The sequence below is a fragment of the Zingiber officinale genome, chromosome 4A (assembly GCF_018446385.1).
Source record: "Zingiber officinale cultivar Zhangliang chromosome 4A, Zo_v1.1, whole genome shotgun sequence".
In the NCBI taxonomy this organism is placed as follows: Eukaryota; Viridiplantae; Streptophyta; class Magnoliopsida; order Zingiberales; family Zingiberaceae; genus Zingiber; species Zingiber officinale.
The window spans coordinates 150474711-150489932 of NC_055992.1; the positions used below are offsets into that span (position 1 = coordinate 150474711).

At 35.6% G+C, this 15222-nt stretch overlaps 1 protein-coding gene across 10 annotated transcripts in view; it reads right to left on the reverse strand.

The window, feature by feature from the left end:
- LOC121971669 (WASH complex subunit 5-like) overlaps positions 1 to 15222 on the reverse strand; it is a 69342-nt gene that overhangs the window by 38178 nt on the left and 15942 nt on the right. For 8 of the 10 annotated variants that reach the window (XR_006109191.1, XR_006109190.1, XM_042523041.1 and 5 more), the window contains exons 11-19: positions 13946 to 14024; positions 13768 to 13866; positions 9981 to 10037; positions 7869 to 7913; positions 7340 to 7430; positions 5084 to 5166; positions 3869 to 3943; positions 3684 to 3780; positions 3439 to 3511 (exon numbers count right to left, since the gene is read on the reverse strand). Coding sequence is in view for 8 of the 10 variants with exons in the window: in XM_042523041.1 (XP_042378975.1) it covers positions 3439 to 3511; positions 3684 to 3780; positions 3869 to 3943; positions 5084 to 5166; positions 7340 to 7430; positions 7869 to 7913; positions 9981 to 10037; positions 13768 to 13866; positions 13946 to 14024 (699 nt within the window). In the remaining 2 variants the exon portion in view is untranslated. The remainder of the gene's footprint in view (positions 1 to 3438; positions 3512 to 3683; positions 3781 to 3868; positions 3944 to 5083; positions 5167 to 7339; positions 7431 to 7868; positions 7914 to 9980; positions 10038 to 13767; positions 13867 to 13945; positions 14025 to 15222) is intronic. The other 2 variants (XM_042523043.1, XM_042523044.1) reach the window with 2 other exon arrangements.

Genomic DNA, 15222 nt, shown 5'->3' on the forward strand with positions numbered 1-15222 from the left:
TCAAAGTCTAAACACAAAAATAATCCTTACCGGTGCATCGAATTTTATGTTATTTAAGTTTTATATCTTAAATTATTATTTTTAGATGACTAATTAAGCTAAACCAAATTAAAATTTTAAGTTTTGGATTGATCAATACTAAATTTAGGGTTAGATAGAACTCATCAAGTAGATATATTGATTAGCAAAATCGAGAGCTCAATTTAGACTTATTCAGTCATAGTCTAGTTTAATTAAGTTTAATTAGGTTATAGATTTTTGAGACATTAGGAATTATTTGCATTCCTTGCCTCTCCCTCCGCGTACTCTCCTCATTCCTATGTCCTCCATAAATTCCCTTACCTCGCCCAATGCCAACCTCCCATCACGCGCCGCTAACTATTCATTGCACATGACATTCACCGGAGATCCCTAATTCGCTTTTTCCCTCTCCTCCAACAACCCTTCTCTTTCCCTCTTGTCTCTTTATTTCCATTGCGTCAATACTACTTGGGAAAGCAAGAAGAACACTTGACTACAAGTTGATATCAAAGTCATCTTTTGTGTTAGTCAACAGATAGCAACAGAGCTCAAGACTTTAATCTAATTTGGGATATTGCAAAATCCTTATGTATTTACGTGTGAAGACATTGTAGACCTCACACAAAATTATCATGGACTTGTGCAAAATCATTATTGCATTAGAACCTCACAAAAGCCTCACGAAGTTGTTGCTATATTTCGCCGTAGTCATTGTCGTTGGTGCGGGAAGCACCAAATGATCGAATCCAAGTTTTGATAATGGCAAAGGGTTCAAAGTTAAGAGTTATTGTGGTTCCTAAGTGAGTTTAAGCAAGGTAAAAATCCTAGTTAATACTAGACAGGTGAAAGCCCTAGTTGTGGCTAGGTAAAAAAGTCCTGGTCTGAGGCACTGGGCAGAAGTCTTAACAGGTCGAGGGCATCAAGCAGAAAATCTTACTGGTCGAGAGGACAGTAAGTGAAAGTCCTGGAGGTTGCGGACACCAAGCGGAAGACTGGACGGGTCGGAGATCAAACGTCCAACAAAAAGTCCTGAAGTCTCGGATGCTGAGCAAAAGTCCAAACGGTATAGAAGACCGGTTTGGCATCAAGTAAACTCTCCCGAAAGGAGTAGGTGAGGACACGTTCCTCATTGAGGGAACAGTAGGCATCGATTTGACATAGGATTTCACGAAAATCTGAAAGTCAGAACCGGGTAGTCCCAAGATTGTCAAATTCATTCAAAATGATATATTTTGCTTGTTGTGCTAACTCTGTAGTGCAGAAAATCGAAGTTGAAAGATTGGCCGAAAAAATGGGCATCCAGGTGCCCGGATTGGGTTCAAGCGCCCGGACTGGGTCAGGCGCCCAGGCGCCTAGACTAGGTCAAGGCGCCCAGACTGGCCCAAACTCAACCGTGCGTACAAATGAGTTGGCGAGTTCTGATTGGTCGGCACACGTCAATGTCCAAGCGCCTGGGTAAGGATAAAAGTTGCTAGATAGAGTTTCGACAATAGGATGTCACGTGGGGGCACCCAAAACCGGTCCAGGTGCCCGGAGTTGGACTATAAAATGGACTTCGACCAGCACCTCAAAGAAAACAACTCTAACGATTTACTCTCTTTCACGTTGCTCCAAAGACGACTCGACGACGCTATAACGCTGCTCTGACAACTGAAAGCACGAATCTCCGAATCTTTAGTTGTCGGTATAATTTCATTTATAGCAATTAAACTATTATCACTTTGTACTTGTACTTATTCGGAATTATTAGTGAATTGTCTAACGAAAATTATCAACGATCTCGAGTCTTGGAGTAGGAGTCGCCACAAGCTCCGAACCAAGTAAAAAACAAAATGTTAGCTTTGTCTCTGTTGATTCTTCTTTTTGAATTCTTTCTTTCCGCTGCGTATACTATTGATTTACGAAAAACGTAAAAAAACCACAAGCGTTATTCACCCCCTCTAGCACTTTTCGATCCTACAATTGTGACATCTCAAACTTGTTTCATGTGTTAGTTGATCAACAGAACATGTTTCGTATCCCGACCAACATGGAATAAAATTTTAATCATGCTTTAAACATTGCGATGAGCATTAAAGTGTGTCAAAGTAACCAAGTATCACAATGATAAATTAAATCATTCCATTCTAATTGATGATTAAAGCTTCAGCATAGAATAACACTTTAACCATTACGGCTAAGTAGCTTGATCGTTTACCGACTCTTCCTATCCCCTCTGTCCCACTTAGCATCCTCCTTTGCTTTCACCTAACCTCCAACTTATATTAAATTTTATCACTCAAATTTAGCTACTACATCCACTTCTCCCTCCTCCAACTCATCATTGTGTGAAACATGGCTGGATGGCAAGGTCTTTGCCCCAATGCTCATCCTATGTCTGCTTCCTCTTCACTCACAATGGACAACTACAATGAGAAGTCATTTGCATCATTGTTCCTCTGCCTTTTCTTATTCTAGTTCATCTTCTTCCCTTCCTCACTATGTTGTTAGCATGACTCTAGCTAGAAATAGCAATATGGCCCACCCTGATCAAGAGTTACCCTAACCTGACCTGATTAAGGTCGCCTGCCTTCCTTGAAACACAAACAAGGCAAGACGAAATGAACTAATTCGCATATGCGGGGTGGGTATATGATAGAATTGTTATGCCTTGCTCCATCCCTCTCACTTGCCTCTCGTAAATTTAATTTATACGATCTATTTTATGCACATTATATATATTCATTTTATTTTACTATTTCTCTGCCTTGAACCCAATCCACATAAGAAGCAAAGCAGGGCAGGGATGGGGAAGAGAAATCCTTCCCTTGCTCCACTCCGCTTCCTATAAAAGGTGGGGATGAGAATTGAAAACCTTGTCCTGCCCCATCTCATTGTCATCCCTAGTCCTAATATTCCTCAGGCTCCTCTGCAAAGTGAGAGCAATAGAGGCGACATAGGAGATCTTCTACATCTATTATAATGTGCAGTTCTTTGTACTCTTCATTGCAACATTTGTTTGGCTACTAGGGTTGTGAGTGAGCCAAGAGTTGGTGTGATCATGAACCTTGAAGCGGCAAAGGAGCCACATCTTGAGACCCTTACCCACCAATAATGGAGTTGTTGGAGGTCTTCATCTAGGCTGTTTGACTCCTAGGCAACAAGAATGTGATGTGTTTTTTACTATCATTGAATACCAAGTCAGCAAGCCAAATCAAGAAATTAAAGTGAGATTAATTGTTACTATTAGAAAATTAGTTACAGCTTGACTTTTAGCTCACTCAACTTCTGGCTAGATTTAAATATCACCCCTTTTTGGAATCAAATAACACCTCCAAAGACATGGTAGCATCTCCAGGATGATAGTTAGAACAACATGCTATAATAAGTTGACAAATTAAATTGCCAAAGAAAACAGGAGATAAAACTTGTGCTAACCAACCACTCATAGGCTCTATGAACATTGAACGAGATGGATCAGTTAACTGCAGTACTTGGATCAACAAATTTCCTGGAGAATAAATAAAGAAGAGAAAAAAGAGCAATAATAACAATTATAAATACTGTCATACACTTGATACCACTAATATACTTTGTCAAATATTGGATTTTGATTTTGTAGCTATAGTGAAAATGCTTTAATTTGATTGGCATATAGAAAATGCCTATCTGATTGGCCATACCAAAAAAGGTCTTTGACTTAGAAATACTATTCAATAAAGCAGATGAAAATTCCACATCTCTCTTCTGTTTTATAAGTTCACTGTGTTCCTGTAAAAACTAAAAAGAGACATGATTAATATATGCTATCTTCAAAGCTAATTAACGGGGGGAAAAGAGCGTATGAGAACAAACTACTTGTACATACATTCCGAGCAGATTCTTTCAAGAAATTGGCTAAAACTTCTTCCCAAATGGATCTCCCATTTATATGAAGTAAATCCTGCATTTATTTACAAGCATGGTTAATACTATTCTAACTAGCCATAAAATTTGATCAAAGAACATAATTTCATTTTGGAGAAATACTCAAGTTCCACTAGAGCTTCTTTAGTTAAAATGATTCCAATTGCTTCATGCCAAAAGTGATGCATGGCTGTTTGAAGTTGGAAACTTAGTTAATACTTTAGTGCTTGCTGTATGAATTATGAGCAGAGATATAATAGTCCCCCACGTAATAACTCGTTGCTTTGTCTTAAATTGAAAGTGATATGAAACACCAACTTATACACAAACATCAGGAAAAATTGCACATCTATCTAACAATCATGTGCTTTGATGAAGCACCAACTTAGCTCCAGTTCTTGTTCGATCATACTGGCTATCAAGGCTAAATAGCAATATTCCACTTTCTTCACTTATCTGTTTCCATACTTCTCTTCCTGATTATAAAACAATATATCAAACAGCAGATAACTGCCAATCTCAGGAAGCTTAAAGTCACATTGAAATTTTAGACGCCACAAAATTCTCATTATCATTTTAAGGAGATAATCATCCGTTAATATTGAACTTATCCTGTGGTTCAAAAAAAAAAATGGTCAACACAGCTGGGCCAAGCTAATCAACAGGTTCACTAGAAAAATCTCCTATCTGTGTTAACAAGCCCAAGCTATAGAGACATCAGTGTGATCCTCCATTCTCATTGTTATCAACAATGCTATCATCCAAATCAGAACTTGAAATTGAAATTGGAACAGGACGCAACAATGAAATTGCTAGTTCATGACATGGTGCCAAATTGTTGCTCTTTCACTAAGACTTTGATTCATTGATTCAAACCATATTCTCTATCTTCCAAGAGTCTGATCCCCACTATACCTCTTCCTAAGCACCTTTGGAACTTAAAATTCTTTCATCATTCAATATCTTCCCTTTTAATATTAGTTCGTCTTTTATAAACCTTTTTCGGAATTATGAAAAGTATTAACAAGAAAATGACTAACCCATAGCCATAGTTTGATGATGATAATAGAAAAACCTTGACTAATAAATATAATTCTAAAAGTTAATACTACATGGACTAAAGTCGAACCAAGTATCTAAAACTGAAATATTGAATCTGAAGACATTCAGCATTCACCTGAAGGATCTCCATCATCTGCATTTGTGATTGAATATAAGTGGATAGCATCCTCATATCGATTTCTAGAGTTCCACGAGAAACTGCAAGATTGAACAAAAAACTTTAGCAAGTTATTATGTTATATCTCATATGGTCAAAGTTTTTGTGTTACCTTAAACTATGTTCGTATCCACAATAAATAAGTCCCTAAAAGTCCATGCGAAACAAAAAATTATAATAATAAAATAGTTCAGCAGATTCTATAAACAATTTTCAGATATTCACTCCCCCTAATCATAATTGTTGAAACAGCATTGAGTCTGTAGGCTAATCTCTAGGCAAGTGCTTGTGCAGTTACAGCCTTTTATGAGATATGCAAGAACAATTCAAAACTATTTAGAAAAGAAACAATATTGGTTCGATAATTTGATAGTGGCCAAGTATATATGGGTATGGATGTCATTTTTTCCCCCTGAATCTTGAAATTCTAATTTTAGGCTACTTTGAGATTTTGATAGAGAGAATTGGGTTTACATTGACTTCAAACCATGTCTAGCCTAATCCATCAGGGACTCCATAAGTTTAAGATAAAATTAGTATTAATAGACCATTAGAGAGGGTATGAGAGTTATTTGTCTCTCTTTGGCAAAAGGGAGCCGTGAGCAGATAGAGGAGCATTAAAGTACCACAAGGAAGCACCTAGAGTTCTTTCCCATTGACCGAGAGAAATTGGGAGAGCTTTAAAGTGGGTAAATAACTCTGAAACCATCACTCTCTTAGTTTCACTAAAATTGAAATGAAATCTTGAGTAAGTTTCTAGTAATCCTCTTTGTTGAAACTTTAATCACTGCATTTGAGATGTTGAGAAAATGAGATAGTATGAGAATCTAAAAGGACACAAGATGTGGGGATTTCAAGGAATAAATAGAGAGCTATCAAAAGGTGAATACATAAATCATATCCACTGTGCAAGAAGGCTATGTCACTAACAACAAAGTTTCAATCTCCAACTGAAACGAAGGAATTTTGGTCATGTACTATTCTAACACTCAACACCCTTTAAATCATTCATAGATTAACTCAATGAATTTTAGTTCTATAACCTCCATTCACTTAGCTTGCTCCAATTATAAGCATGTAGAAATTATAAATTGACTTTAATGGAAGAATTGGTTTTGGTGTATCCTACTAAAATTAATTTCTAATATAGTACTCAAAGGACACACAACCATAAGTATATCTTTGTTAATCGCTACAGTTAGCCACTATAAATTAGACTTGGATTGACATTAATGAAATTGAAACAAGCATAAGTTATGGATATATCATGATTTCTTTGCCTTCGGCATCGCCCCTCTTTGCTATTGTTGATACTCCACTAGTGCATCTCCTCTATCCTTGCCTCTTTTTTTGGTGTTTCATCCTCTCCATGTGACCAGATGATAGAATTGAGAGATGAATCATGGGAAGAGAAGATATTTAGGTGAGTACAACTAATAGGTACTTATCTTCTCCTCCCTCTTTTGACTAGTGCCAACAAACGAAATTGAAGTATAAAACATGGGAGAAAATCTTCCTATCTTGGTCAGAATCACACAATACCAGGCCGAGACAAGCATGTTAGAGCAAGCAACACAATGACATTTACCCAAGCTGACACAATATCAGTCGTCAACCGAAACCATACGCCTTGGTCATGTAGACAGATAATAATCAGCACTTGAAATCATGGACAAAAAGTAAATTATGCAATTTTAGCACTACTTCTTTGGGGCTACCAGCACTCTCAATGTTTTCATCTGGACTTAGGATTGGAATTAACAGTTATCTAAAAGTCACAGACATATGTTCACTAAGGTGCATTGAGAATGATAAGGGTGTCCAGGACCTAGTTATAACATATGCTAATTCTTGGGAAAGAGAAATCTTTTGAAGTTCAATTTTGAAGAAGCATGAAACTGTTTAACAACTCAACAATCCAGGTAAGATTTGTTTGTTCCTCCAAGAACAAAAGTGGGTTTCCATATGTGCACAATTAAATCAAAGGATAATTTATGAAAAAGAAGATAATTGGTTTCAACTCAATCTTAGGAAAAATAGAAGAACTGAATTTGCACGTAAAGGTCCAGGAGAACATAAACATCTACAGCTTGCAGAGAATTTATGTGCCAAGGGAAACAGAGACAGCTTTTGTTATACCCTGAAGGTTTTGAGAGCCAATTAGCAATCCCAAAGTATTTACAATTGTATTTCTAAGCGGAAAGAGCTCCATACCACTAGATGAGAGGAAAAAAGAATTCAGTTTATTTTGAATTTGCATCTTCAGTCCTTTTATTATCTGCTCCACTAACCAGTCTTTGAGGTCCTAAAAGACAAATAGTCAAATATACAAATTGCCTGACAATATCTGTAAATTCTCAAAGAAAAAGGAAGCATGAGAGAAACATGCAATGTCAGTATTAACATAGTTGGATGAGTTAGCCAGAAAAACCTCATATTACATGAGAGCAACCTGATTTCACAAATTCTCACAGAGGGCCCATGTTTCCATGCATCCATTATTTCTCCTAATATAAGCTTGAAAATGGAATTCTAGAGGTAAAAATGCCAGTTTTGAGGTCTAGTTAAGGCACACTTTTCACTAGTAAAACTATAGACACCACTTTACTAGTTAAGATACCATTAAAATATCTCATGTAATAGTTTCCAAAGTTACACCAACTTGAAAGTGCTCAATGCTACATTTTAACTTATAACGCTACAAAGATTTGATTAATCTAAGAGCAGTGTGATTAGAATGTACCATGTTGATAAGGCCAAGGAAATTCCTCGAGATAACCATTATTCCCTGCAACGATATTAGATTAACTTTGTAGCAAAATTTCTTAAACCACATCATACTATAAGGCAATACATTATCAATTTCCATAGAATTCCAGTCTAAGCTATGAAGCAATAAAAGAACATCTCTTGCCATATTCTGAATATGCTTGAAAATAATTGTTAACATAAATATTTTGAAGAATCATCCAATCAATACCCCAACAAGAGTTTCCAAAAATCAATCTCATCAAAAGCAGTGGCAATTTCTGCAGTTATGCTTATGCTATAGTTTGATTTGTTAATATTTATTAACAAAAAATAATAAAATCTTGTCTCTATTGGAAATTGAGAAATTTTGACTCGAAAAACTGAAGCCCATTCAGACTTTTTGAAAAACAGATATAGACTCCTTGGTTTCTAGCTCCTTAAAAGTTGTAGTGGTGGTTTGAATTGGAAGTAGGATGATCTAATTTTCTTGAGAAAGTGATATTTGTCATTTAATTTTCTTCACAAAAGACTCTAAATATGGATGTGACCTCAACTTTGTCAAATAACAGAAAATTGTCTTGTTCCTCCAACTTTTCTTGAACCAAATGGAAGAGCCATCTAGTTGATACTAGAATTGCCACAATATAAACACTCACAAAGCTGAAAGTATTTTTTGAACCAACCCAGGCCAAAAATTACTTTACAGATATATATGTATGTATTGAAAGGGATACAGGTGGTGGTTGATAACCAGTAAAAACAAACAGGAAGAGATCATGTATTCCTTAAATCATCCAACAAAAGTTTAGTGCAATAGTCAATTTATAAACAATTTGGAGGCCTTTACAAATCCTCCCATTACTTCTTTTCATCCATTTTGTACCTCTGATCCCACCTCTAATCCTGTGCCCCTGATAGCAAGATAAGACCATGTGATACCTAAGTCATATATTGGGATGAAACTAAACTGTCTTTGTCTTCTCAGACTAAGCACTTTCAGTAGCATAACTAGCCAAATTAAAAGCAATGAAATTCTCATCTAGCTCTATGCTACCATGTACTAATTGCACCAAAATTAGCATAGTATGTGCATGTGGAATTAAGTAATTAGATTGATTATATGGTACCTCATGGCTCATGCAGTAATCGTAATATGAGCACAGTGTAAATGGGTCACATCCTTTTTCTACAACAGAAGATGGGAGCACCAACTATTTGGTCACTAGATGATTCTCATCTCACTATATTAAGATCCATACTCATGTTGTTGACATTATTTTCACTAAATGTTGTTGTCAAGGCCTAAAAGATATAAGCAGATAATGGAGATAATTTTTCAGCACAATCATTCCAAAATAGTTTATTTCCCACAACTCCACATTGTCCAAACTTGTAGTTGATTTTAGCCATTTCCATGTTGAATATGTTGAGTGTCTTATAAGAAGAACGATCATGACAATGATGACTTGATTTTAGTAATTAGTAAGACCAAAATATTCTACTTCTTTATAGGTAATGTAGAACAGCATAACCCCATCAGTATCACATGTCATACACCACAAGGGTAGTCAGAATTTCACAGAACTAGGAGATCAGATGTATCTTCCATTGGAAACCCAAAATTAAACATTGTTTACCTAGAAATGGATGGATTGAGAAGGATTGATGCCAAACAAGATGCTTCAAGTTCAGAGTAAATAACCATGAAATCGTGTTGCGATAATTAACCATGAAATGTGGTCCGTATTTTTAGCATGCATTAGTTTAAAACTGCAGCTTCACTGAAAAACATGTCTAGTTCATCTATATTTAAAAAAATTCAATCTAACTCTCCATGAGCCCTCAATAAGCAATTTGCTTTTTGTTTATCAAAAAATATACCCATATCAAAAACAAATTATGTTAGTCCCACTCCCAACTACTCAGACTCAACTAAATGGATCTAGTCCTTTTACTATGCTATATGAAAGATTAACTGGTAATGTTCAGATATATTAAATTATTTTTTAATTATGTTATTTCTTAGTTTCCCTCTAACTCTCACATCTTCAACTCAAGTCAACACAAGTTTTACAAATATATTTGAGAAAATTGCACAACTGACCTGTGAGATGACACATATCTTGTTGGCAGCCCTTCCTGACTTTAGCAGAAGATCCATCTGTGATGCCAATAACAAAATAGCAAATAAATTTTATCAGATAAGAAACAATAAACAAATTATTATATGTTGCAACTGATCATCTTTGGTTATTGTAATATTTGCATTTCTTCAAGATAATAGTATCATTTGGAAATATAATTACTAGCAAATCTTCTACATATCAAACTTACACAAATGGACATAAAGATCAATTCATAATACATAAATGTTAACTATATGTATAGAACAAAAATGTTCAGAGTAAATATCTGATGACAATTACTGAGATTAGTCTACAAATAAAAGTTACAAATTCTGTCACAAAATGTATGTGACAGAAATTGACCCATTTTTTTGTTTCTCACTTCCTTCATTCTATATTTTCTCAAGTTTGGTAGAACTATTCATGTCTACCACAAACATTATTGTGACTCCGCATACATCCTTGATGCAAATAGTGTCGTTAGTGCAGTGAGGATTCCTATCTAAACTTATTAGGACAATGTCAAAGTTGTTTAGTCTTTTAAAATTTATATTTTATTATATTTCTGAAAGACTTGTTGGAGATTTTTTAAAAATTGTCTATTTTTTTAAAAAAAAAAGTATATTGGGAAAATTGAATCATTATTTTGCAAAAATTAGTCTTATTGCTAATCCATAAAGGAGAGGTTAGGATTCCATGGACAATTTTCAATTAATAAAAATTTAACATCTATCAAAGAGGTTAATGCTTATTTTTGTTTGCTTTATTAATTTTGTCGCAATTTTGATGTTGCATCAATTAGTACTGAAGTTCCTTTATTCGTTTGTTCGTGAGTGATACCAATCCCATAACTCCCTTGTGAAAATTCCTCAATCACGATTCCTTGTGTGGGTGGCATCTCTTCCTTCTCCACATGCACTAGCACCCCTAGCACAAAGCAAGGCACCTTATACCCACCTTTTTCCCCGACTACTCCTCGTGCTCTCTACCCCTCCTACTCCAAAAGAAAGAGAAGCCACCTTTATTGACTATGGCACCACCCTCCTCCTTAAGGAACAAAAGCCCTCCTTGTATGAGTTCCTCTTCCGCTAGCCACTATTGGGCCGAGTGTCCCTCCTTCACAGCGTCATTGCCTTGTGAATTCCCTCCAACTCTACTCGACGCTACTTTTCCTACAATGATAAATGAGTTGGCCTCCACAATGGCCGTCATCTGCCCTAGCGAAGCCCAACATCAAGTAATAGCGATGATTGCTAGTATTCCAAAGTGGATTGTGCTTGTGCGCCTCCACAATTATAGTACAATTTTAATCATGGTTCAAAATCTCAAGTTGTGCCTAAGGAATGATGTTATTTCAGTATCATGCCAATGTTCCGATGTACAATGTTGGTGACAAATTCAAGATGGAAGGAAGATGGAGATAAAAAAAAAAAGGAAAATATAAGATTACTAAATAGTTAGGTTTGGACTTTGTGTTACATCTGAAATGGCACACTTTTGACATTATCTTATAATGACACAAGTTACAAAAAATAAACACATTATCATCTTGACCTTTGTTTTAGTATGCCAAGGCGCCTCAAGTGAATTTATGGGAGCGATATGTTTTAACCGTGTGACTTAGCATAGTATGAGATTTCAAATTATGCTTTTAATATCATATGCCAAAATGTCTTAACATTGTGCCAGTGGCTAATTAATGGTAGAGGAAGAATACAAAGAAGAAAAAGAAAAAGAAAATGAGGCTATTCGATGACTTCTTCCACAATTGGTGAAAGCTATTCAAGACTTCGGCCTTTCTGGAGTTGTTCACAAGCCAAAGAAAACACTCACTAAGCTCATGATCGTCATGGTTGTATGTGAGCTAAAGAAACTCTTGCAAAGCTATATCACAGGTAGCGAGGTTATGGTGAAGCTGTTTCACAAGTAATTGTGATACTTGCAGAGCTATATTGAAGCTTGAAGAAGCTTCTTAACTAGTATAACATGTTTGCAAGTTATGCAGAATTGTTATGAGTTGTCATAGAGATGAAGCTAATTCAAGTCCTCTTGCTTGCAAAAGCATACATACAAGTTCTACTCATAATCTTCTTTGACCTAACTTTTTTACTTGTATTTACATAATAGATTGAATTAAAATTTTGAAAAAAAAACATAAAGATAACAAACATTACTAAAATGTATTAGGTGTCGGCACTGCATAATCCTCATCAACACATTTGGCACAAGCGACATAGGTGAGATTCTTTATGCCTATCAGTAATTTACAATTACTAGAATAATAAATTTTGTCCATGTTGCCTGGCACAACGAGCCAAAAAGAAAATAACATAGTCTAATATCATAGTAAGAATACCTGCATAAATTCTTGAAGCTTCTCTTTGTCCACTCGGTTTGCTAAATAAAAAGACCGATCATGTATTCCATCTTCCTTAAATAATCCAAGCAGTAAACCCTACACATAAGTATATGATATTGTCTACACTACTTGCTAAATGCTGAAAATTAAGAAGAATACTATCAAAAGAACTAACAGGTACAATATCTAATGTCGAACATATCTGAGCTGCAAATTGTGAGAAATAATAATTTGAGGTGCACTGGAGATCTGCACTGAGAGTTCAGAGATAACAAGTTATTATGACACTATGTAGTAGCCAGTACAAACAAATGACTTGGAAAGAATTATAACTATAAAATGTAATAGTAATTACAATAAATCATATAAACATCAAGACCAAGTATAATTTAAGGGGTGAAATGAAATAATTACAAGACAATTGATAGGATCATGGTACTACTTGGATACTAAGTGTGATAAAAGTTCCATGTTCTTGTTCTTGGATGTTAAAATAGAACCACCACCATGTAACGAAAGCAAGAAAGACAAAGAACACAGAGAAGAGTAAGAGAAACTCGGGGAACATAAAAACAAGAGCAAGAGCAAAATCAAGGAACCTAAATAAGATTTTTAAAAAATGAAGAAAAAGAAATTGAACAGAAGACAAATTTTATGTGGTTCAACAAGTTCACCTACTTCATGGTTGCACAAAGAAAATTCCTATATAAAAGGATAGCCCGGTGCACGAAGCTCCCGCCATGCGGGGTCCTAGGGAAAGATCCATTGTACGCAGTCTTACCCTACTTTGTTGCAAGAGGCTGTTTCCAGGATTCGAACCCATGACCTTTTGGTCACATGGCAACAACTTTACTGTTGCGCCAAGGCTCCCTTCAAAGAAAATTCCTATATGTCACCACAAAATGCACATCAGATTGTCTACAATATTCTTTCCGCAATATGTACATATCAGAACTCATATTTACTAGACCACATAAATATCAAGTCATGCCCCATATAAAGACCAACGCACAGATGCACAAGGTTCTAAAAATTGGGGTCAATAACTTAGGTCAGGTTATGAGTTGTCATAGAGATGAAGCTAATCCAAGTCCTCTTGCTTGCAAAAGCATACATACAAGTTCTACTCATAATCTTCTTTGACCTAACTTTTTTACTTGTATTTACATAATAGATTGAATTAAAATTTTGAAAAAAAAAAAACATAAAGATAACAAACATTACTAAAATGTATTAGGTGTCGGCACTGCATAATCCTCATCAACACATTTGGCACAAGCGACATAGGTGAGATTCTTTATGCCTATCAGTAATTTACAATTACTAGAATAATAAATTTTGTCCATGTTGCCTGGCACAACGAGCCAAAAAGAAAATAGCATAGTCTAATATCATAGTAAGAATACCTGCATAAATTCTTGAAGCTTCTCTTTGTCCACTCGGTTTGCTAAATAAAAAGACCGATCATGTATTCCATCTTCCTTAAATAATCCAAGCAGTAAACCCTACACATAAGTATATGATATTGTCTACACTACTTGCTAAATGCTGAAAATTAAGAAGAATACTATCAAAAGAACTAACAGGTACAATATCTAATGTCGAACATATCTGAGCTGCAAATTGTGAGAAATAATAATTTGAGGTGCACTGGAGATCTGCACTGAGAGTTCAGAGATAACAAGTTATTATGACAAATGTAGTAGCCAGTACAAACAAATGACTTGGAAAGAATTATAACTATAAAATGTAATAGTAATTACAATAAATCATATAAACATCAAGACCAAGTATAATTTAAGGGGTGAAATGAAATAATTACAAGACAATTGATAGGATCATGGTACTACTTGGATACTAAGTGTGATAAAAGTTCCATGTTCTTGTTCTTGGATGTTAAAATACAACCACCACCATGTAACGAAAGCAAGAAAGACAAAGAACACAGAGAAGAGTAAGAGAAACTCGAGGAACATAAAAACAAGAGCAAGAGCAAAATCAAGGAACCTAAATACGATTTTTAAAAAATGAAGAAAAAGAAATTGAACAGAAGACAAATTTTATGTGGTTCAACAAGTTCACCTACTTCATGGCTGCACAAAGAAAATTCTTATATAAAAGGACAGCCCGGTGCACGAAGCTCCCGCCATGCGGGGTCTAGGGAAGGATCCATTGTACACAGCCTTACCCTACTTTGTTGCAAGAGGTTGTTTACAGGATTCGAACCCGTGACCTTTTAGTCACATGGCAACAACTTTACTGTTGCGCCAAGGCTCCCCTTCAAAGAAAATTCCTATATGTCACCACAAAATGCACATCAGATTGTCTACAATATTCTTTCCACAATATGTACATATCAGAACTCATATTTACTAGACCACATAAATATCAAGTCATGCCCCATATAAAGACCAACGCACAGATGCACAAGGTTCTAAAAATTGGGGTCAATAACTTAGGTCAGGTCTACCTACTAGGACCAGGATTGGTTGATCACATGTCAATGTTAGACCTGAGTTGGCATGACATAAGACCAGCATAGTTAGCACAGGTTGGGTTCGCATGGGTCCAGGTCAAGTCAAACTCAGAAACTCCAGGCAGCACATCAGTCTGCATAGAGCATGAACTGAGTCCACAACTTCAACTACAATAAAACTATGGAGGGAATAATCATACCTTCTTGTTATGTGCAAACAACAGATATAAGCTTTGGAACATTTCCTGAAGTATTTTGCTACAAAAGGAGTCATCAATTACTATTTAAGTTTAAAGGAGTTTGTGTGCTCACTCTTCACTAGCAAGTTGCACATGAAAGAAAATGAAAACAATACTACGAAGCGCTTCTTTAACTACCAGAACTG